General features: G+C 29.5%; 1 protein-coding gene across 1 annotated transcript in view; it reads left to right on the plus strand.

Annotated features, from left to right (window-relative positions):
* Nucleotides 1-22,838, plus strand: part of Pi3K59F (phosphatidylinositol 3-kinase 59F) — a 105,480-nt gene extending 82,642 nt beyond the window's left edge. The window contains exons 15-17 of the mRNA XM_075362242.1: nucleotides 5,449-5,598; nucleotides 17,835-18,078; nucleotides 20,418-22,838. Of these exons, the coding sequence (XP_075218357.1) occupies nucleotides 5,449-5,598; nucleotides 17,835-18,078; nucleotides 20,418-20,649 (626 nt within the window). The 3' untranslated portion in view covers nucleotides 20,650-22,838. The remainder of the gene's footprint in view (nucleotides 1-5,448; nucleotides 5,599-17,834; nucleotides 18,079-20,417) is intronic.
* Nucleotides 22,839-24,492: the final 1,654 nt, after the last annotated feature.

Below are 24,492 nucleotides of genomic sequence, written 5' to 3' on the forward strand. Positions count from 1 at the left end.
TCAGTCCATGTTTACCTTAGTTGCCCAATTAATTCATCAAATTACATGTTAAAGATGATTGTCGTAAAAGAAATATTCCCTTAAAATTAAGTGATTAAAAATGTATTTAATGCATGACGTGTAACGTTGAACAACTAACTTTTTTGAATGATCATAATCAAACCTTTAATATATATTGTTCTTAAACAAGAATTTTCTTAAAACCTAAATATAAGATTTGATAGCCATGTTAAAAACAAAAATATTAAAAATAGAAACATTATATAAAAACCTAAAAATGGGTAAAAAAATGCAATGTTTGGAAGATAAAAGATTATAAAAAATCTTAAAAGAATAGAAAAACAAAGTTGTTGTATGTAGAAAGAGAAAGACATAAGTTGGTGGATAAATAATACATTAAAAATTTTTGGAATGCAACCACAAAAGACATCGTGGAGTGGTCCTTCCAAAGAGATTACCAATTTTGGGAGGATTCAGTTACAAATTGCAAATGTTTCAATAGAAAAAAATAACCTTAAAAAAGTTAAATGGCATTTAAATACCAAATTGGTGTTTTAAAAAAAAATACTTTTTATTGTGCCAAATTATTAATCTTTCTCCATTTTGTTGGTGTTTTAAATTCGTCTACTTTTATATGGAATTTAAAATCTAAATCTACAAAATCTCTTTTTTCCTCCATTTCTTTTTCAAACCCATAGTTAATATTAAATTAATTAATTAATTTTCTATTTTAAACAGCCATTGTGTTTTACCTCTGTATTGTACTGGTTTAATAAGTCACAATAAATTATTCTCCTTCTAAAGATTCTAAGCGACTGCAATTTTTATAGAATAAGTTGTATTTATAATATCTTGCATAGCCATGTCTTGAATCTCCTCACGCGCGGATTTTAAATTCTTGCATTCCTTTGGATCTTGGAATACTTCAAACTTAATTATGCATGTGATATTTGGAAACACAGTGCTCTTGCAATTTATATTGTCTTTAGTTTTTATTTTTAAAAACTGTTTCTGTAGGTCAAAAATAGATTTATAATTTAAAATTATATTATAAATACGGAATATTAAAGAAACCTCTTGTTTTAAAATTTCAGTTTGTTTAGAAAATTCTGTAAATTTTTGCTTTAGTGGTTCTTTAAGATAACAAACCTTAAAATCTTGTTCTCCTGCCTTTGGTACTAAAACACTAACATATGTAAATTTGTCCTTGTGTTTATCAAAAAACAGTACAAACTGAATTTGTAATGTAAAATTAATTCTTTCCATTGTGTTGGGAAATGTGATTTAACTTCTTTAAAAACTTCCTGATATTTCTGTCTTATCACTAAAGCTTTGTTAGCTTGTTCTAAAGATATTGTTTTTACTCTTGTACTCCCTTCTTAATAAAAATTCTTCCTCTTCTGGTTTCTTTTTATTTAAGCAAGAAACTTTAAATTCTACAAGTGGGGTTATTTCTTACACATTGTAAATACTTAAATTGCTGTTTACTTTTGTTTACAAATTGTATACATTTTTCTGTATCAATTAAGCCTCTTTCTGCTAAATCCACATTTTCTGGTATAGATGCTAACAAACTTGCAGATTTAGAAAAATATATTCTACTGGATTTAATATAAGCTGTATGCGCAAGTTCTAGTCTTTTTATCTTTTGGTTATCTAAAATTTCTAGATAATTTATTAGTAAAAGAATAAAACTAAACACCTTAATAATGAAATGGATTATTTTTTCTTATTGTTTCAACAGGTCATAAGAATTATGCTTATACAACTTTAAAAAGCAAATGCATGATTAAGATAAAAAGGTTTACGTTAAACTACACAAATTCAAATTTAAACTATACGAGGTGTGATCAAAAAATACAGTGAATAATTTTTTATTAAAAAAAGTAATAAGGCTACATAGAATTCGATTTAATCTCCTTAAAAGTACTGTCCTTGGCTAGCAATGCACTTATCCCAACGTTGACTCCATGACTGGAGGCATTTCTGGAAGGCGTCTTTCAGAAGGGCTTTCAGCTGCTCGGTCGTGGCCCTCTCAATGTCAGCAATGGTATCAAAACGTTTTCCTTTAAGCACAGTTTTAATTTTTGGGAAGAGCCAAAAGTCGCATGGTGCTAAATCCAGTGAGTATGGCGGATGTGGACAGACAGGAACACTTTTTTCGGCCAAAAACTCACAAATGAGAAGCAAAGTGTGATACGGCGTGTTGTTGTGGTGAAGAAGGAAGCCATTGGTCCATTTTTCTGGTCGCTTTCTTTGTACGTCATTTCACAAACGTTGCAGTACACCCTTATAAAATTCAGTTGTTCCCCTTGGAACGAACTCTGATCGCACTATGCCCTCACTATCGAAAAAAACGAGCATGACCTTGATGTTGGATTTTGATTGACGTGCCTTTTTAGGGCGAGGAGATGAACTGGTTTTCCATTGGGAACTCTGCATTTTGGTCTCAGGGTCATAGCCATAGACCCAACTTTCATCTCCAGTTATAATTTTGGTCATGAAGTTCGGATCTGCATGAAGACGACCCTTCAACTCCATGCAAATTGACACACTATTTTCCTTCTGTTCATCACTCAAAAGTCTGGGAACAAATTTTGCACTCACTCGTCTCATTTGCAATTCATTAGTTAAAATGCTTTGAACGGATCCGTACAAGATGTTAAGGTCTTCACTCACGCGGCTCTAGCGGCTCTGGCAGCTGACTGGCAAGCTCGAACATGTTACAACTTGTCCCTGCCTGTCTCAGCTGATCATGCTATTGGACAAATTACAGCATATGGATGTAGCGTCAGCAGTTTCCGCTATAAAAATTCATTCACCGTATTTTTTGATCACACCTCGTACATTCAAATGTTGGATATGAATGTTATGCTTAAAATGGTTGAAAGAGAAACTGAATCTGTAGCTGTAACTTATAATCAAATAACAAGAGAATTAAAGTTATAAATAAAAAGATCAAATAGAAGTTTCAGTTTATGATAAAAGGATGATACTAGATGAGAAAGATGGAAAAATTGATACCTTACCTTGGAAATACTAAACTTGAATATGTATGTTACGGTTATATTGATGAAGTAAAGGATTTTAATGGACTGTGGTTCATTGAAATTATTGTAAGAAAAGATCATGTAGAGATTATTTTAAGAAAATTCAAAGTGAAATTATTTTAAGAGAAAGGTAAGAATTATTTTGACTTGGTTTTCACTTGCTCGAAACATCAGCCTTACTACACACACACACCAAGAAAGAGAGACAACTCTTTCTCTTTGTTGAGTTCCAAAGGAAGATTGTATGCTACATATTTTATAATTCACTGTTTTCAATTGATTTCCTTTTTTTGTGATGATTGCAGTATCATATAGTACTTCTTGAAGTTAGGTAAATAGTCTGTTGTAGGAGATATAATTATCATGAGAGGTTCCAAATTACCTGAAACTTCTTGCTTAACCCTCAAAGGGCGGTAACTCACTAAAATTTGCAATCTCTACGAACAACTCAAATTTAACAGTAACTAGATTATTTGTATTGAATTTAAAATCTGTTTACCTTTCCACCAATTATTATTTTTAATTTGAACAAAAAATTACTGCACATTTATAAGTGTTTAATAACGGTATATTAAAAAAAATAGGAATATTTTGTTTTTAAATACTTTGCTTTAAAAAAAATATTTTTTTTTTAATATCTTTAAATAATATAGATTTTTTAAAATGTTTTGTTTGGATTGTGTACAATTTTTTTTTACAGATGTAAGTAAAATTGATCTTTTTATTAAAACAGTATTTAAGTTGTGCAAAACTAGTATTCAAAAGTATCTGCTCTCTGTAGATAGTAAATATTCTATCATAAATATTCTATGATACAGTGGAAATGTATATAAGTTTATTAGTACTCCTCCTTTGTCTATATCAAAAGGTTTTTTGTTTTAACAAGTTCTGGTATGGGAAAATTTTCTGTGTCAGTATTTGCTTTTCCTATCATAAAAATACCACACTGTTCACTTTTTATTTGAGTTTAAACTGGTATTTTGAGTATTATTATGCAATATTGATTACTTGATCTAAAAAGGTAAATTCTGCTCATAGCTGTACTTATTTTAGTGAAATTATCTCTGAGAAATGTTATCTATTAATATTTTTATATAACCAGTGATATAACTGTATAACAATAATTAGATTTGATAGTAAAAAACCTGATTTTTACCTGAATAAATTGATACACATGTTTTCCTAACCTATAATGATAATAGCAGTAAAAATATGCAAATTTTTTTTCATTCAGTAAAATTTATATTGACAATTTTCAAGAAAATTACCTTACACTTCCTTGCAAGATTACAAGACATTCCTCTTCCCTATAACTAGTGGCAGCGCTTGAAAATTAATTCAGTTGTGTGATCAACAAAAAAGAGATTTTACAAAAATAGGGAGGAGACTATTTCTTGTGCAACAGTTGATTTTAATCGTATAAAAAAAAAGAACCAGTTTAATAAATATATTTTAATAACTATGAGTGTTGTTAAAATAAGATACTTATGTTATCATGTACTTGTGTGAATATAAAATACTGATTTTGAAATCTATTTTTTTATATCGGCGTACCTCCTTTCTTCATGAAAGCTCTTTATTTGTACTTACCCGCTTTATTATCATTTTTACATCATCAATCTTTGTGTAATTTCATTGCCTAAATATCAAAATTCCTCAGCTCTGGTAAGCTATCCTTATTAACATTTGTTATCTTTGTCTTCTATTCTTTTATTGTTAGTTTTTAAACATTTGTCTCCTCTCAATTAGTCTATATCATTCAGTATTTCTTCTAACTTACTGTATTTCAACTAAAAGAATAATATTAACACTTTATCTCTTATTCTTAGATTATTAGTAAGCTCTCAAATATTTTTTTTTCAATTCTTTAATTTTTTCTTACATATTAGCTTAAAGAAACATTATGTAGTAGTTTGTCCAGCATATCCTAATACCTAACAACTAGCTCTTAATACAGGTTGTGAATTATATGTCTTATTTCTATTCTAACCTGGTTTTTCACCTCTTTTTAACCTTTAAAATTTACAAATGCTATGTAGGTTAGTTTGAGTTCTACCTGCTCTTTGCATTACTTTCCTGGTACTAAACTAAAGTGGTCTTCATTTAGTGTATAATCCATCTTTCATTCTAATTTTTCTTGCATTTATTTAAGTATTTTGGACATATGAGATGTCAAACTGATAGTGTGATAGTTTTTACATTTATCTGCTCTTACTTTGTTGGAGGATTATGTCTTTATTTGTATTTTGAGGTCATTCTTCACCCTCAAACTATTGTTTTCTGGCTTCCATTTATGAGTTAACAAAGTAGGTGATTGTATAATCTGAATTTTTTGTCTTGAAAGTTACTAAAACAATTTTTTTATATCTCATTGAATAATAACATTGTTTATTTTTAGGTTTTGTCCAATTTGTTGAATCACTTCCTGTTGCTGAAGTTCTTGCTACAGAAGGAAGCATACAGAATTTCTTCAGAAAGCATCACCCAAATGAAACAGGACCATATGGAATCTCTCCTGAAATTATGGATACTTATGTCAGAAGTTGTGGTAATATATTGATTTTCATCTTTTTTTTAATTTTTATTCTGGTTACTATTACAGAATAGATAGATAATATTTTCTTGGTATCATCTTTAGTCTTAATTCAAAGTACTACTTTTAAGTTTATCTTCATTTTGCAGTCAAGGATTTTTGTGTAGTTGTGTATTTTTTCCAATTTCTAAGACATCCTATCAACATCAGAGTTAAAATGATTTGTGTTTTATTTAGAACAAATTACATGGCTTCAAAGTGACTAAAACAGAATACTTAATGCAACTTGCCGATAACCAGCAAAAAGCTGATGGGCCAATAACTGCTGACCTTCCTCAGATCCTTTCCTGATTTTAAGAGCATCCTTACCAAAGCCATCTTCCAACAAGTTGGACAGCAACCCCAGGTAAGGACCCTCAGAACAGCCTGCCAAGCAGTTCTCTTATGACAGGCAGCAGATGATAAAAAGTATCCAGGTCAAGCTGGTCAATATTCGGTGCCTTTCTTAGTGCCATTCAAGAAACCACTCGGTTTATATCCACAGCCCGAATGCCAGGGAATGATGTCTCACCCACCCTGACACCGACTTCTACTTCACCCTCCGGAGCATCTGGAAACAGAATATCCAGGAACACCTGGTAGGTTGCTATAGATGTTAACGTGCGGTCCGGACCCCCAAACCTTCACCGAACAACGGACAGCACATGTAATGATTTGTACGTGGCAAAACAGTAGTGAAGTAGAATCTAAGTATGATGGTAGTAAAATACTTATTAGTGATAAGAAAAACTTGCCTCTCAAAATACATCATTTAATTAGGCAAAGCATCTAGATCTGAATTTGATAATTAGTTAGAAAAATGGGTACACAAAAACCAAAGGTGTGAGTGACTAAATTTACTAATTTATTAAATTTTTCGGTATACATAATGACAAGTGTCTTGGTTTTATCCGATTTTAAGATAATGCAATTATTCTTATTTAATTTTATCTTTTAATTTGTAAATTACTTTTTTATTAATATTTTTTGGAAATTGATTTGCAAGTCAAATTTTTACCTTTAATTTTATGAATTTTACTGCTAATGATGTTATGTAATTGTTCTTTATCATCAGGATTTACTTTATGAACACTTATTTCAGAATCAATTACTATATTTTTAATAACACTATTCTTATCACCATTATTCAAATTAAATTTAAATGCATTAACAATGATAAACGTTTCCTTATCATCAAGGTCAACATTAGTAAAATTAATCAACTCAAGACAATTACTATTAACTGATTTTAAATCTACATATCCATCTTTGAAATGTAAATCATTATGAGTGTAATTTTTTACAATGTCTTCTTGCAATTTATAATCATCCAAACCCCTTTAATTATAATTATTACTACTATTATTATTATTATGTCTAGTTTTTATCAAATTATTAATTTTAACATGTATGGATTCATAAAGTTTATTTTTAAGAATCTCAATGTTAGTGTTGATCATATTAAATACCTAATAAAAAATTACAACTCCCACGACCTGTACTAACTGGAGATTTGTATTATATAACTTTATATTTATTAAATTTTTTATAATATTCATGTTTGATTTCCTGCTTCATTCTAAATCTTTCTGCAAAATTTTTAGTTTATGTTATACATTTATTAAATTGCGATCTCTTTATCTTTATTCTAGCATATTTACAGATTATGTTTAATTTAAAGCACACTTTATTAAAAGTTATTAAGTGCATTATATTTTGAAGTTTGATATGTAACTTATAAGATCTAAATGATAACTTTGCCTGGTCGGCATTCATAATGATTTTGCTAAAGTCAATACTTATAAATGACCCATATTCCTCTATACCAATATATTGTACTTTTATAATCAAAACTAACTTGAGCAACCCCAGTACAGAATTACAAAGTATATGGAATGACACTTACCTTATTTCTTTTATTCCAAAAGCACTTCTGCGGGAACCTGCATCATCAGTTGTATATAAGATATATTTATATAAAATTACATATCAAACAAAAAAATTTGTAAATTAAAATTAAAAGATTAAAATTGCAATCATATATACAAAAACATATGAAGTCAACTAAATAAATTAACTACATATATATTGTTACCACATATATGCAGAACTTAATATCGGTGGACGGCAACGGTAGCAGCTCAGATGTCAGCTGGAGCACAGTACACATATGCGCTGGTACAAGCATCACTCCCACCATAGCAGCGCTGTGGCCCCACCACTCTCAGGCTCCAATTAAAAGAGCTTAGACAAGAGTGAATTTTGAATTCATTGTCGACCACCACCTGGAGAAGACCAAGAAGAAGAAGACAAAAGTTTCCTGGCTGTCCCAACGTAGGACCTCCCGATGGTTGCCAACATCGCCGCCAGAGTAGCAGGTCTGGCCAGCCCACTGAGGGAGCTGCTGGATGCAGACACTACCTTCCCGTTCCAGTTCGCCAGGCTTCAATCGCCCTGGCCGGCAGACTCAGCAGCAGGAGCCGGCCCAGCATGGTATCACTTGGGGAGAACTACCTTGGCTGCGCTGGCAAAAGACGATCGACGCCGACCTGATACTGCAAGGCTCTGGGGGCCACCACTGCCATACTGTAATGGAGATCCAACTGCTGCTGAGGAGAAGTCTGGTCTGATTTCAATGGACGAGCCACAACTCCCTTACTACAGCCAAGTCGATTTTGCCGGAGACCAGCTTCTGGAACCAACAGCTTTTCTCAGAGCTAACTCAAAAAACAGCCCTTTTCAGGGCTACCACAAGGTTATAAATTACAACGAGTCATCAAAGCCAATTGACGACAACAGTAGCCCTTCTCAGGGCTACTACTAGGTTATACAGTGCCACGTGCCATCGAAGCCATTCAGCGACAATATAAATATGATGTCATAATTAAAAGATTTTAAATTAAAATTATTTAAAATAAAGGAATTAAATTTAAACTGGCATACAAGGCAAACAATCATATAATAAAATATTTAAAAAATAACAGTCACAGTGACTTTTATAATTCATGTGTAATTTATAAAATAAAGTGTAATGATTATGACCATATACATAAAATCTTATAGGTCTTTTAAAACTAGATTTTTAGAACACATTAGAAATTATAAAAATGGTAAATTAGGTTTATCTAATGTTGCTGACCACCTTATTAATAACAAACATACTGTATCTAATATTTGGACAAATTTGGAAATCAAGAAATTTAATTTAAATAATAATCATAAAGTTTGTACATTTTGGAGAAATTTTATATATATAAATACAAAAGAATTTCCAACTTTCAGACAGAATATGAATATGACACTCTTATAAAAGCGACAATAGATGGCAACACATTTTTAGATAGAAATAGATATAATCATAATGTATATAAATAATTTAATTCAAATCCACTCAATAATGTAACATTGGCTGGCCAGGTTACATAGTATAAATTTCCTATTTATCTTATTTTAATTTAAATTTTTTTAATTATGACATTTTTATGTATACGTAGTTACTTTATTTAATTGACTTTGTATGTTTTTGTCTGTGTGATTGTAATATTAATATTTTAATTAAAAAATTTTTATGTTTGATATGTAATTTTATATAAATGTATCTTCTGTACAACTGATGATGTGGGATCCCACGAAAGTGCTTTTGGAATAAAGGTAAGTGTCATTTCATTTACTTTGTAATTCTGTACTTGGGTTGTTCAAGTTGGTTTTTAATTATAAAAATACAATATATTGGTACAGAGGAATATGGGTTTTATAAGTATTGACTTTAGAAAAAATATATATACACGATATATACAGGATGATTCAAAGAAACAGGAAATTAAAAATATTAAATAACGTTAATGAAAAAGTTTTTTTAGAAAAAGAATTTTATTTCATGTAGGTTAGGTTAGAGAGGCTGGCGCCACTTATCAAGTGGTACCAATCGCCCACGGCTACCAACACAACTTTCAAAATTTCCCGTTTCTTTGAATCACCCTGTATATATATATATATATATACATATATATATGTATATTGTTAAAATTAAAATTTACATATTGAGAAATATCAAAACAATAGTGAATTGATTTGCATGGTATTTCTCCCGCCACCATCCCATCCGGTCGCCCTAAAGCATAAGACCAAATGTCTGTGCCACAAACGACTATTGAGCCTTGAATCAATTAAGTGACCAGTTCTAACTAGCTCATACAGCTAACCTAATTGCATGAGCGAACTAAGCGTGGTGCCGCAAACCACTCGCTTTGTGTCTTACCGCTCACTTGTCATATATTACAAAAAAAAAAATGGATAGGCTATCAACTAATAAAAAATATATATGACACTCAATAAATTAAATTTACTTCATCAAGACAGCAATTTGCTGCCACGCCAAGTTTACTCAATGCCAGCAAGTGCCTGTCCACCAATATTAAAGCACTTGGAGGTTTAATTGGCTGGTGGCAGGCCATAACTCTCGAGTAGCTTCTCACAGCAGCACGGTTGAATCTTTTCCCTAAATAAACTACTGATGCCAGTTGAACAATTCAACAGCCAAACGGTTCGACAATGAGGCTCTCACCACATTGACTTGCCGCTTCCACAACCAGCCTTTCAAGCAACTTGCCGATAACCAGCAAGAGGCTGGTGGGCCAATAATTGCTGACCTCGCTCAGATCCTTTCCTGATTTTAAGAGCACCCTCACCAAAGCCACCTTCCAACAAGTCAGAAAGCAACCGCAGGTAAGGCACCCCGAGAACAGCCTGCCAAGCGGATCTCTTAGACAGAAAGCAGATGATAAAAAATATTTGGGTCAAGCTGGTCAATACTTGGTGCCTTTGTTAGTGCCATTCGAGAAACCACTCTGTTTATATCCACGGGATCCACAGCCTGCACGCCAGGGAATGTTGTCTCACTCACCCTGGCACAGACTTCTGCTTCACCCTCCAGAGCATCTGGAAACAGAGTATCCAGGAACGCCTGGTAGGTTGCCACAGATGTTAACGTACGGTCCCAACCACCAAATACTGGATAGCACATGTAATGGTTTTCACATGGCAAAACAGTAGTGAAGGAGGATATAAGTATGATGGTAGTGAAATACTTATTAGTGATAAGAAAAACTTGCCTCTCAAAATACATCATTTAATTAGGCAAAGCATTTAGATCTGAATTTGATAATTAGTTAGAAAAATGGGTACACAAAAACCAAAGAAGCGAGTGAATTAATTTACATGTTATGCACACTCTCTTAATGCACTGAAATGGGTAAGGATAATCATTAATCCCTTAAAACTTAATTTATCCTAAATAAATTGGTTATTAACAAATTATTTTTATTTAAAGATATATGACATTTTTTATGTAAACCTTAACGTGCAAGTCAGCACCCTATTTTAATAACAGTTTTGGTTTTAGAAATTATTTTAGGTATGATTTACAGCAGATACAAAGAAAAATTATGAAGTGTAACCACATATGAGCTGATTGCTTCGCCTGGGATTGATGTGTTTACAAAATTTTCATTAAATTTTTATAATATATGTGTGGTAGTTTAATGAGTAAATATGATGAACAAACCTTGCTTTACAAATCTATTAATTGAGATAACCTTTTTAAATTTTATATAGATGTTTATCTTAAATGATTTGTAATTATCACAATTAACATTTATATTACTATTGTAGGTGGGTACAGAGTAATTAGGAGTTTGAACTATTATTTTAGAAAACGTAGCTGTTGCATGATGTGTTAATTTTGTTTCTAAAGACATAACCTTTTATTTTTTTTAAGGCTACTCTTGGGAAGTAGCAATGTATAATACAAAAGGATATGTAATAAGATAAAATGATAGGGGGATGAACCATTTTATATTAGGATGTTTCCTTAATTTGTAAAGTTGGCAGACTATATACAGTTACCCTGCAGGATTGTGGTTATCTGATTTAGGGATCCATTAGCTAGTAGCTAGCTATAGAATCCATAATGTTGCACAGACACAACTAAAAAAAAAACTATATATATATATATATATATATATATATATATATTAATTTATATTTAATAAATCAACCCTAAGTACAGAACAGTTGAAATAGGATGTCTTACCTTATTTCATTAAATAACAGAAGTACTTTTGCAAATTTGATTCGCATGTTAGCTACATACATTATATATATATTACAAAGCCATAAAAACCTTGCATTCGATGATACCGTACCGCCCACTTCACTTATAATTTTATGTTAAAAATATTTTTAAAACTAATTAAATTTTTTTTTTTTAATTTTTTAATTAAATTTAACTTATAATTTAAAACCATACAAAAATTTAAAACCTTTTATTTTGATGATTAAAAATTTTAAATAATAATCCCAACAAGAGATAAAAATATAAAATATAAAAATTGTTTAAAATTACAAAGATTGCTTTTAAAAAAATAATTATAAATGCCAACCAGGCAAGATTATTGTTCAAATATTATAATTTGCATGTTAAACTTTGCAATATAATCCAGTCAATAAATTTTAACAAAACCTGCCTCAAATTAAATTTGACACCGAAGTATGCCAAGTTAAATATAAAAAATAACCAAATTAATAAATATATAAATAAAACAAAGGAATTTGCTGAAAAATTTAGAGTAAACAAATAAATATGCACATTTAAAAAAAGTTTAATAAATAATAAATTATACAGTGCATATTTATATTTGGTGAAAGTTTTAGGTAACCCTATATTTGATTTTGCATATAATATAATCAGAGACAGTATAGAGGTATATAAGGGAAAGATTAAAGATTATGATAATTCACAAATAGAAGATATGTTTGTAAAATCTAGTTCTTTTCCTGATAAAAGTATTGATTTGGTGGATATAACAGATATGGAACTTGATAAGGATGAACAGTTTATTGCAGCTAATGCGTATAAGTTTAACAAAAAATGAAAAGAACAATATTATTAAGAATATTGTAGTGGATTCTGAAGTAAATATAAATAAAGCAAACACTAGTGATAAAGATATTTTACAGAATACTATTAGTAATAAAATTATTGTTATAAAACGAAATATAAATTGCAGACCCTTTATTAATAATAACTAAAGAATAATCCTCATCCTAAAAAATAAATTAATTTATGATAGCATTATTTTAAAATGACAAAATGAATACACCGGTCATCATGTATTCTGATAAATATAAAAATTTAATAAAACAATATATAATATTATGAGTTAAAAAAGTTAAATGACAACTAGCAAAAATTTTTTGAGAGTTACTTAAAGTTTAATAATGGAATTTCATAATATTTTTAATTATAAAAATAATTTAACATATACTAGTATGTACCCTTATGAACCGAGTGCACCTATATTAACTGGTTTACCAAAGTTACACAAACAGGGTATACCTATGCATCCTTTAATTAATTTTAAAATCACTCCTTCTTACATTATATCTAAAATAACAGATAAAATACTCAGAAGTAAAATAAAATTAGGGAATAAATATAATACAAAAAATAGATACGAGTTGGTAAATAAACTAAAGTTCTTAAATGTAAATCATAATACTAGGATTGTTAGTTATGATATCTGTAATATGTACCCTAGTGTACCTATAGAAGTAACTATTAATATATTAAAGAAAAAATTAGTACAAAATCATGAAGATCCCTTATTTATTGAAAACATCATTGTTATTATAAGGAACATATCCAAACAAAATTATTTTAATTTTGATAACAAATATTACACCCAAGAAAGTATGCTACCGATGGGTTTTCTGTTGTCATCCATATTATCTGAGATTTATATACAGGAGTTTGAAGATAAAATAGTTTATGGGATAACACATACACATGATATTTTAATGTGAACTAGATATATTAATGATAATTCTGTGGTCTATAATTCGGTGATAAATGATGAACATTTAATAATCTTGAATAAATTGATCTCAATTTATTGAGTTTAGTAAAAATAATCAGTCTATAATTTCAGTATACAGGAAACCAATATCTAACAAAACCATTATAAATAGAGCTTCAAATCACCCATGATCACATAAGATTAGTACTTACATGAATATGGTAAATAGAGCATTAATTATATGAAAAATAACGTAAATAAAAATTAATTAAACATAGACTTAAATATTATAAAACTGATTGCTGTATATAATGGTTATGATAGTAGGTTGGTAGGTAATATTTATAATAAACAAATGGTAAAAGTTAAAATTAAAAATAATACAAATTTAATACCAATAAATAACACACAAAAACTGACAATGTACATTTAAAATATGTTTATACTGATAAAATAGTCAAACACATTACAAAGGTTTATGATAATAATTAGTTCAAATCTTCATACCAGATGAATAACCACATAATAAAACACTTAATGAGTAATATACATAATAATACTTCTAATGTATCCAATTTGATTGGTATTTATAAAATCATATGTAATTATTATGACAATATTTATATTGGCAAGACCACTTTAAAATCCAGATCCTTTAAAACCAGATTCATGGAGCATCTTTGAATTTATACAAAAGGTAAACTGGGTTTTTCAAATGTATCAGATCATTTGATTAAAAATAAACACACAGTATCAGATATTCAGACAAACTTAATAATATTAGATATTAAAAAATGCAGTATGGATAGGAATAATAAGGGTTTTGACATTTTACAAAGGTATTATATATATATAAACATAAGAATAAATTTAATATGATCAGCCTTCAGACAAAATACAAGGATGATGACATTATAAAGGCTGCAGTAGATTGTACCACTATCTGTTTAGATAATAGTGTTCAGTAATTGATCTTTCAATATGGTTAATAAAGTAAAATCAGTGAAATGGCTACCACATGATTTTGCTTTGCTCAAGTTTTTAAAAAGTTTTAATTTTTAATTAATTTCTACCTTTGTTTTAATTACATTTTTACATTTTAATTATCTGTTCTTTGTAATTTTAAACAATTATTTTATATATTTTTTAAAATTTTTTTATCATTTGTTGGGATTATTATTTTTAATTTTTAATTTGAATAAAAGGTTTTAAAATTTTTTTATGGATTTAAAGTATGATAGTTAAATTTAATTTAAAATTTTTTAAAAAATTTAATTAGTCTTAAAAATATTTTTAACATAAAGTTATAAGTAAATGGGCGGTATGGTGTCATGGACTGCAAGTTTTTTATGGCTTTGTAATATATATATCCTGCTCTATGAATCATGAGACCTTGCCGTTGGTGAGGGGGCTTGAGTGCTCAGGGATACAGAGTAGCTGGACCGAAGGTGCAACCATATTGGAGGTATCTGTTGAGAGCCAGACTAAGGAATGATTCCTGAAAGAGGGCAGCAGCTCTTTCAGTAGTTGTTAGGGGCGTGAGTCAGAATGACTTAAACGGCCATATCAACATCACTCAGTCCTCTGAGTACTGCGCAGCTGAAAGCAATGGAAAACTACAGCTGCTTTTTTTCCAAGAAAATGTGGCTCTCTGCATTTTCATATAGCAATAATGGAGGCGCCTTCCTTGGTAAAATATTCCGGAGGTAAAATAGTCCCCCGTTCGGATCTCCGGGTGGGGACTACTAAGGAAGGGGTCACCAGAAAATTAAAAAATAACATTCTACGAGTCGGAGCGTGGAATGTTAGAAGCTTAAAAAAGGTTGGTAGGCTAGAAAATTTAAAAAGGGAAATGGATAGGACAAATGTGGATGTAGTAGGAATTAGTGAGGTTCGGTGGGAAGAGGAAGGCGACTTTTGGTCAGGTGATTTTAGAATAATTAACTCAGCTTCAAATAATGGGCAGGCAGGAGTAGGTTTCATAATGAACAAGAAGATAGGGAAGAGAGTAGAGTATTTCAAAACGCATAGCGATAGAATCATTGTAATAAGGATAAAATCAAAACCTAAACCGACAATGATTCTTAACGTTTATATGCCTACAAGCGCCCATGATGATGATGAGGTAGAGTGTGTATACGAAGAGATTGATGAAGCAATTAAACACGTAAAAGGAGATGAAAATTTAATAATAGTTGGAGATTGGAATGCAAGCATTGGAAAAGGCAAGGAAGGAAATATAGTGGGTGAATACGGGCTGGGCAGAAGGAATGAAAGACGGGACCGACTTATAGAGTTTTGCACGAAGTATAATTTAGTAATTGCCAAAACCCAATTTAAAAATCATAATAGCAGAATATACACTTGGAAAAAGCCAGGCGATACTGCAAGGTATCAGATAGATTATATCATGGTTAAGCAAAGATTTAGAAATCAACTCGTTGACTGCAAAACTTACCCTTGAGCAGACATTGATAGCGACCATAATTTGGTGATAATGAAATGTAGATTGGGGTTTAAAAACCTGAAGAAAAGATGTCAGATGAATCGGTGGAATTTAGAGAAGCTTGAGGAAGAGGAGGTAAAGTAGATTTTTGAGGAGGACATCGCAAGAGGTCTGAGTAAAAAAGATAACGTAGAAAATGTAGAAGAAGAATGGGAGAATGTTAAAAAGGAAATTCTTAAATCAGCAGAAGCAAACATAGGCGGAATAAAGAGAACTGGTAGAAAACCTTGGGTTTCAGACGATATATTGCAGCTGATGGATGAACGTAGAAAATATAAGAATGCTAGTGATGAAGAAAGTAAAAGGAACTATCGGCAATTAAGAAATGCTGTAAACAGGAAGTGCAAACTGCCGAAAGAAGAGTGGATTAAAGAAAAGTGTTCAGAAGTGGAAAGAGAAATGAACATTGGTAAAATAGACGAGCATACAGGAAAGTTAAGGAAAAGTTTGGGGTACATAAATTAAAATCTAATAATGTGTTAAACAAAGATGGTACACCAATATATAATACGAAAGGTAAAGTCGATAGATGGGTGGAATATATTGAAGAGTTATACGGAGGAAATGAGTAAGAAAGTGGTGTTATAGAGGAAGAAGAGCAAGTTGAAGAGGATGAAAGGGGAGAAACAATACTGAGATCTGAATTTAAGAGAGCATTAAAAGATTTAGGATGTTCCCTATCTCCGTTACTTTTTAATCTTTACATGGAACTAGCAGTTAATGATGTTAAAGAACAATTTAGATTCGGAGTAACAGTACAAGGTGAAAAGGTAAGGATGCTACGATTTGCTGATGATATAGTAATTCTAGCCGTGAGTAAAAAGGATTTAGAAGAAACAATGAACGGCATAGATGAAGTCCTACGCAAGAACTATCGCATGAAAATAAACAAGAAGAAAACAAAAGTAATGAAATGTAGTAGAAATAACAAAGATGGACCACTGAATGTGAAAATAGGAGGAGAACAGATTATGGAGGTAGAAGAATTTTGTTATTTGGGAAGTAGAATTACTAAAGATGGACGAAGCAGGAGCGATATAAAATGCTGAATAGCACAAGCGAAATGAGCCTTCAGTAAGAAATATAATTTGTTTACATCAAAAATTAATTTAAATGTCAGGAAAAGATTTTTGAAAGTGTATGTTTGGAGTGTCGCTTTATATGGAAGTGAAACTTGGACAATCGGAGTATCTGAGAAGAAAAGATTAGATGCTTTTGAAATGTGGTGCTATAGGAGAATGTTAAAAATCAGATGGGTGGATAAAGTGACAAATGAAGAGGTATTGCGGCAAATAGATGAAGAGAGAAGCATTTGGAAAAATATAGTTAAAAGAAGAGACAGACTTATAGGCCACATACTAAGGCATCCTGGAATAGTCGCTTTAATATTGGAAGGACAGGTAGAAGGAAAAAATTGTGTAGGCAGGCCACGTTTGGAATATGTAAAACAAATTGTTAGGGATGTAGGATGTAGAGGGTATACTGAAATGAAACGACTAGCACTAGATAGGGAATCTTGGAGAGCTGCATCAAACCAGTCAAATGACTGAAGACAAAAAAAAAATATATATATATAATGTATGCAGCTGATGATGTGAATCAATTTCAGGAAAGCACTTCTTTTATGTAATTAAATAAGGTAAGACATCCTATTTCAATTGTTCTCTACTTAGGGTTGATCTATTAAATATAAATTAATTTGTACTGGTACAGAGAAGTATGGTTATTAAAAGAATTGCTTTAAAAAAAAAAAAAAATATATATATATATAGAATTGTGAGTGTGTTTGTGCATGAAAAAAGGTTGATTATGTTGCATATTTTAGTAATTTATTTTGTGATCATTTTCAGCTGGCTACTGTGTCATCACGTATTTATTAGGTGTTGGAGATAGACATTTGGATAATCTCCTTCTGACATCAAGCGGAAAGCTTTTTCATATTGATTTTGGTTATATTTTGGGTCGAGATCCAAAACCGTTACCCCCTCCAATGAAACTAAGCAAAGAAATGGTTGAGGCAATGGGAGGCGTTAATTCAGAACACTATCATGAATTCAGAAAGCAATGTTACACTGCATTCTTACATTTAAGAAGGTTAGTGTGTCTGTTTTATTATTACATTTAAGTACTACTGATTTAGCTTCATGAAAGAAGTGAAAGTATTGTCCTACCATTTTAATGTCCTATTATTTTTTATTTTCATTACACAATTTATACTTAACTGAAATGTATACTACATTTCTGATATTGAAGATAATAGATCTTCCTTCAGATTACCTGATATGATTAATGAAACAGAATTGACAGTGCTTCTGCAAAGAGTGACCTATCAGGAGTTTCAGGTGTAAAGAAAGTCCAGTACATCCATAAACAACAAAAAAAAAAAGGTATAACTGTCCACCAACCTATCCCTATAATGAAACAATACTGTGAACCCTACCGCCTGTTTTCAAGATCTGTTTGTGGTTTCCAGTACCATTAATAAATACCATCAATATAAAATACAAAGCTCATTCTGTCAGTTTTCAATTATTTTATTTTAACATGTTATTTAAAGATAGTGCTAATTGATAACTTTCATGCACACATAGACATCTTTTTTGAAAATTATGAATAATTATATTATCCTATTGTATGTTGCTTTTTTATAATACCATTTGCACTTTTCCTTGGTTTAATAATAAAATCTTTTAAGGAAAAGTAAAAAATAATTAGGACTTTCTTAAGTTCTGACAGAAAATTATTGTATTTGCTATGGAAATAAAAAGTATTAAGTTTTATAAACTAAAACTGATGAAAAAAGTTATTGTAAAACTTAACCAATTTAAACTGTTTGGGACCAGGTCTGAAATAATGAAAGTTTGAATTAAAATTGAATTTTTTTTATAGAGAAAAATTATGTATTAAAATGAAATTAATACTGTATTGCTTATCATTGACTTGGGAAAAACTGATCTTATGAAACTTTATTTTAACCCTAAAACTGACAACTCTTAAGTTTTACAACAGGTTAGTTTTGTTTCTTAAAGACACTGTTGGAAAAATTACAATTTTGTAATCGCTTACAGTAATCATTATTTCAGTCACTAATTTGTAATCAATTGCCCGTACGTTGGTTCCGATCAAGAGCTTTCATTCTGTTTTTTCTTTTACATGTCAACAATTTTCAATATTATAATTTTACAGGTTGTTGCTGCAGCAGAAAATCAGATCATTTCTCAATTATTGGCCATCACGTAGTTAATGTACTTTTTTTTTATTTCCATCTATTTATTTATATTCAACATCAAAATGCTGCACTTATATGTTTTGGTTTTGTTATTTATTTTAAAACAGCAATAAGTCACATCAGGGAAAAGTAGAAGAATTTTTTTTAATTTCCATTCCCTTGAAAAAATGTTTAAATTCTAGGTCAGTATTGTTATAAATTCACTATTACAGTAATTTTCTGAATGCCTTGACAAACAAGATATGTAAAATGTGATGTATCATTTAAAAGAACTTTTAACTTTGATTCAGCTGATTGTTTTGAGTGTTGAACATTCTGCTGTAATTACTACCCAATTATTCTATTTCCATTATTGTGTTTATAGACAGTTGTTATAAACAATATTAATGTATTAAAAAATGCTGCATTTTTTGTTTTGATTTTATAATATTTTTAAAACAACAGTGAGCCGCCACATTGGGGGGTAAAAAAGATCCATTTTTTGCAAAAAAGATTGTTTTTTGTATTCGAATAAAATAATAAAATTCTAGTTATCTTTACAAACCAGTATAAAAAATTATGTAGTCATTTATTTTTTTTTTTTTTTGTTTTAAAGTAATACATGCAAAATGCACCATGTAAAATAAGAACACCATTATTTGGATAAAAATAAAGTCAAAAATATGTACAATACTAAACCAAATTTTAGTTATGAAATTACATTTGGCATACAGTCATATTTAATAGTAATATAAAAATCATTCAGTTTAATTAGAGTTTTTAAAATCAAAGAATCTTTTGAGATTTGTACTTGACTCTCTTTTTTCACACACACATGTGCGCGCAAGACGGTTTTCTAATCACCTCCCGTTCCCTTTTTTCAAATTTTAATTGATTTTTTTATAAGTCTGAATCGGTATTAATAAATTCAATAATGTTGTCAAACAGTTCTCTGAATGTTTACTGTTTAATTTTTTACCATCATGCCACTGATGTTTTCTTTTTTGTTATTTTCCTCTTTATCTGGAATATGATACAATTTCTTCTAAAGTTAAACTTTTTGCCCAAAGATAATACATTTTATGTAAATGAAGTTGATGGATTATAACAGGTCCATGAAGGCTTCAGTAAAAAGAAATATATTTCTCTTTAAACATAAATTTTATTTTAAATCTCATTTATGCTGTTTATATTCAAGTTTGTGTATGAGAATCTTAATTTTCAGACATGCAAATTTGATGTTAAATCTGTTCTCACTTATGGTCGATGCAAGTGTTCCTGACATCGCATTAGAACCCGACAAGGCTGTTAAGAAGGTTCAGGACAAGCTCCGTCTTGATCTTGGAGATGAAGAAGCTGTTCATTATCTTCAAAATCTATTGGATATGTCTGTAACTGCTGTCATGGCCGCTCTTGTTGAACAGTTACATAAATTTGCTCAGTACTGGCGAAAATGATGTTTTAATTTTTCTTTCGCTTTGTACTTATTCCTTTTGGATAATATTTAGTGTGAATGTTCCTATTTATTTCTCCTGTTTTAGTGTCTATATTGTTTCATTGCTTAAATAAATTTTTTAAAGTTTTAAATGGTTGTGCAAAAGAATTTTGAAGGTTACTTCAGCGTATTATTCTTAAAATCATCCAATATTTTGAAAGATTTTATGTATATCAATTTAATATGTTCATATTTTGCTCTACTGTTTCTGACATGGTGGGTCATTGAATTGCATCAAGTGTCTTAGCTTACTAGCTAGCTATTCTGACTGTGACAATTTGTTACACTGTTTTTGTGTTATGAAATAAAGTTAAACTAATGTTATGATACTTATTTTGCTGAGATGACTCTTATATTTGTAAGTTACAAAGATTTTGTTATATAAACTTTTATTTTAGCGTATCAAAGAGATTCACTAGAGTGAATAAAAATAAATTATAATTTAAAATTATAAATTGCTCAGAAAGAATTATTAATAACATTGTACGATGAAATTTTAGTGTTAGAATAAGAAGATAAAAGTATTTATATATTATTTAATTATATTTTTTATTAATTTTTAAGGATGAATTGAATTTCTTACTCGTAATTATTTTATGTGTGTAATTAAACTTGTTCATATGTATATTTATTTTTAATTCATCAGTCATATGACTGGTTTGATGCTTTTCTCTATTACTTTCCATTCTGTTCTAATCTTTAACCTCAACATAGTTACTACATCCTACAGTCTCAATTAACTGTTTTATATATTTTAAACTTTGCCTTCAGTTTTACCTTTTAAACATCCCTTCCTGTTACCAAATAAACTACATTTGGGATGTATTAATATATGGCCTAAAACCCGAGTCTTTTTATAAGATTGTCATAAAATTCTGTCCTCATCCATCTTTTTTTTTTGTACTTTATCATCATCTGAATTTTCAACATCATACTATAACACCACATTTCAAAGGCTCCGATTCTTTTCTTTTCTGTTCATTTTTTTAATCATGTTTTGGTAAACAATGTATTATTACATTCCACACAAATATTTTAAGAATATTTTTATAATTCTTAGATCCTTATTTGAAACTAATATGGATAGAAATGAATCCATTGAATGGATTAAAAGAAAGTTTTTTTTACATGAGCCCTTTTCACTTATGGTATTTTATCTGTACCTTATTTCATCCATAGTTTTATTACCTTGAAAACAAAATTGTGTAAAATCTGATTTATTATGATCTTCTATCTTAATATTCAACTCCCCATTATTCTCTTTTCCATCATATTTCTTTACTTTTGTTTTACTCTTCTTAATAATAATGATAGTAAAAATTTTATTTTATTTTTACTATCAATACAAATATAATATTATTAAATAAATAAACTTTTAAGTGCTTGTCTGTCAGAGTTGAAATAAATTTTGGCTTTTGTTAATTGCTAACAAGGAAGCTCAAAATTGTATAAATAAATAAAAAATTCTTACATGAATGCTGTATTACTATACAAATATTCATGGTAGATTATACTTCACCTTACTAGAGAGTAAGTTAATAATTCTTGTAATAACTATATTCAGATATGCAGCAAGTATAACAAACTTAAAATAAATCAAATTTTTACTGTAAAATAAATACTGATGATGAAATTAAATGAATAAACAACTGAATAATTTGTAACGCATAGGCAATTCAATATAATAATCAAATCCATTCTCATACATAAGGAATGAATATAGAATTACCATAATATAACTGAAAAAAATTTATTTAGGTTAAACTTTTTTTATAGTCCATACTTTTTTTTCTGTATGTAAATATCTATATATACAATATAATATTCTTTCAGCCTCCGCAAAGCACAGAATTAGAGAAAGATTCTTACCTTTACTTCATCATAATGTTTTCAGGCCTAAGCCCATCTTCAGTGATATTTTTTATAAATTTTTAAACCGTTTACATTTACACATTACTCTGTTAGCTTTTTACATTTTTTAAAAATTGTTGGTGAAAATAACTTTTTTTTTAATTTTCTTAAAAACATTTAAAATAAATTAGAACAAATATTTGTTCAGTCAAGAATGAAAAAATATACAATACTATTTATCATATCTTATCTTTGTATACCAACTTAAATAATTTTAATAAGAATATCCCATCAAATTCTATTTGCAGATTTATAAGGCTAAATTCAGGTTTATATATATATAAAATTTTTCTAAAATTTCCAATTTTTGATTACTATTTTCATCTTCAACATTTACTTTTTCGACTATTTCCAAACTAACTTCTAAACTAGTTATGGTTATTATTTATCAAATATATATAAACCTGAATTCAGCCTTATAAATCTGCAAACAGAACTTGATGGGACATTCTTATTAAAATTAAAGTTGGTATACAAAGATAAGATATGATAAATTAATAGTTATTGTATATTGTTTTCATTCTTGACGGAACAAATATTTGTTCTAATTTATTTTAAATGTTTTTAAGAAAATTTAAAAAAAAATTATTTTAACCAACAATTTTACAAAATGTAAAAAGCTAACAGAGTAATGTGTAAATGTAAACGGTTTAAACATTTATAAAAAATATCACTGAAGATGGCTTAGACCTGAAAACGTTATGATAAAATAAACGTAAGAGTCTTTCTCTAATTCTGTGCTTTGCGGGGGCTGAAAGAATATTATATTATATAAATAAATATACATATAATATTTATATATTTTTATAAACTATTTGGGTTGCTTAATTTATTAAGCAATCCAAATATACAAATTACTAACTACTGTAATATAATTTGTGTTCTTATACATTTGATAAACTTGGTAAATAAAAAACTATTCTGTAAATATATTACTTCAAAATAAATTTAATTCAGTTAATAAACAATTCAAAATATATTTTTTCTTTGCTATGCAGAGCCCTAGCTGCCAATTGTATTTACATAAACACACTTGTGCCACATTTCTCTGCAGCCTTATTAGCACAGACACACATACATCCACCCAAATACAATACACTTATATATGCACACATATATACATATGAACTTGCTATGTATTGTATTCCCAAATTAAATTTCCTCAGTCCCTCGCTATTTTAACAATTGCAAACAATCTCTTCCATTTTGTAATTCAATAGCCTGCTGGAACTCCAAGCCATTAGCTCCTAACTTAGTCACTCTTACCTCACAGAGTACTGGGGACCTCCCTGTAAACTGCACATTGTCTTCTTCATCCCTTCAGTTATCACTGAGCATAAGAGCTGTATAACCTCTATCAGCGCTACAATTGAAATAAAACAATGTGTTCTGTGATTTAAATATAAATATAATTGATATTTCATTTCTATTTAAATTACTGTTAAAATAATTCTTTTTCCCAAACCCCAATTAATATGGTCAAACTTGGTGTGAAACTGCTCTTTCATGACAAGTACAATAGATATCTCCCCAAATTCCTTTTTTATGCACACTAATATACAGTCAAGTTACTTGTTCCACAGTAGTAACCCATTCACACCCTCATTCAATTTACACCTATATGTTTCACTCAAAAGTTATCCATTCCTTATACCAACCTAATCCATTTTCATTTATCGAACAGCTAAATTATGCAGTAAATGGTGTTGGCTAATCTTAGTTACTTTCAATATATATGTATAGTGCAATTTATATTTATTTAAAAAACAAAACTCCTTACCGATTCCAAATATATTACGTAATTCAGGGTTGCCTACGGCAACAGAAACATTTTTACATTTTTTTTTTTATGAAAAATATTTGGAAAGCCTCTAAATCTTCAAACACATTATAA

This window comes from Lycorma delicatula, chromosome 4 (genome assembly GCF_047948215.1).
Source record: "Lycorma delicatula isolate Av1 chromosome 4, ASM4794821v1, whole genome shotgun sequence".
Taxonomy (NCBI): Eukaryota; Metazoa; Arthropoda; class Insecta; order Hemiptera; family Fulgoridae; genus Lycorma; species Lycorma delicatula.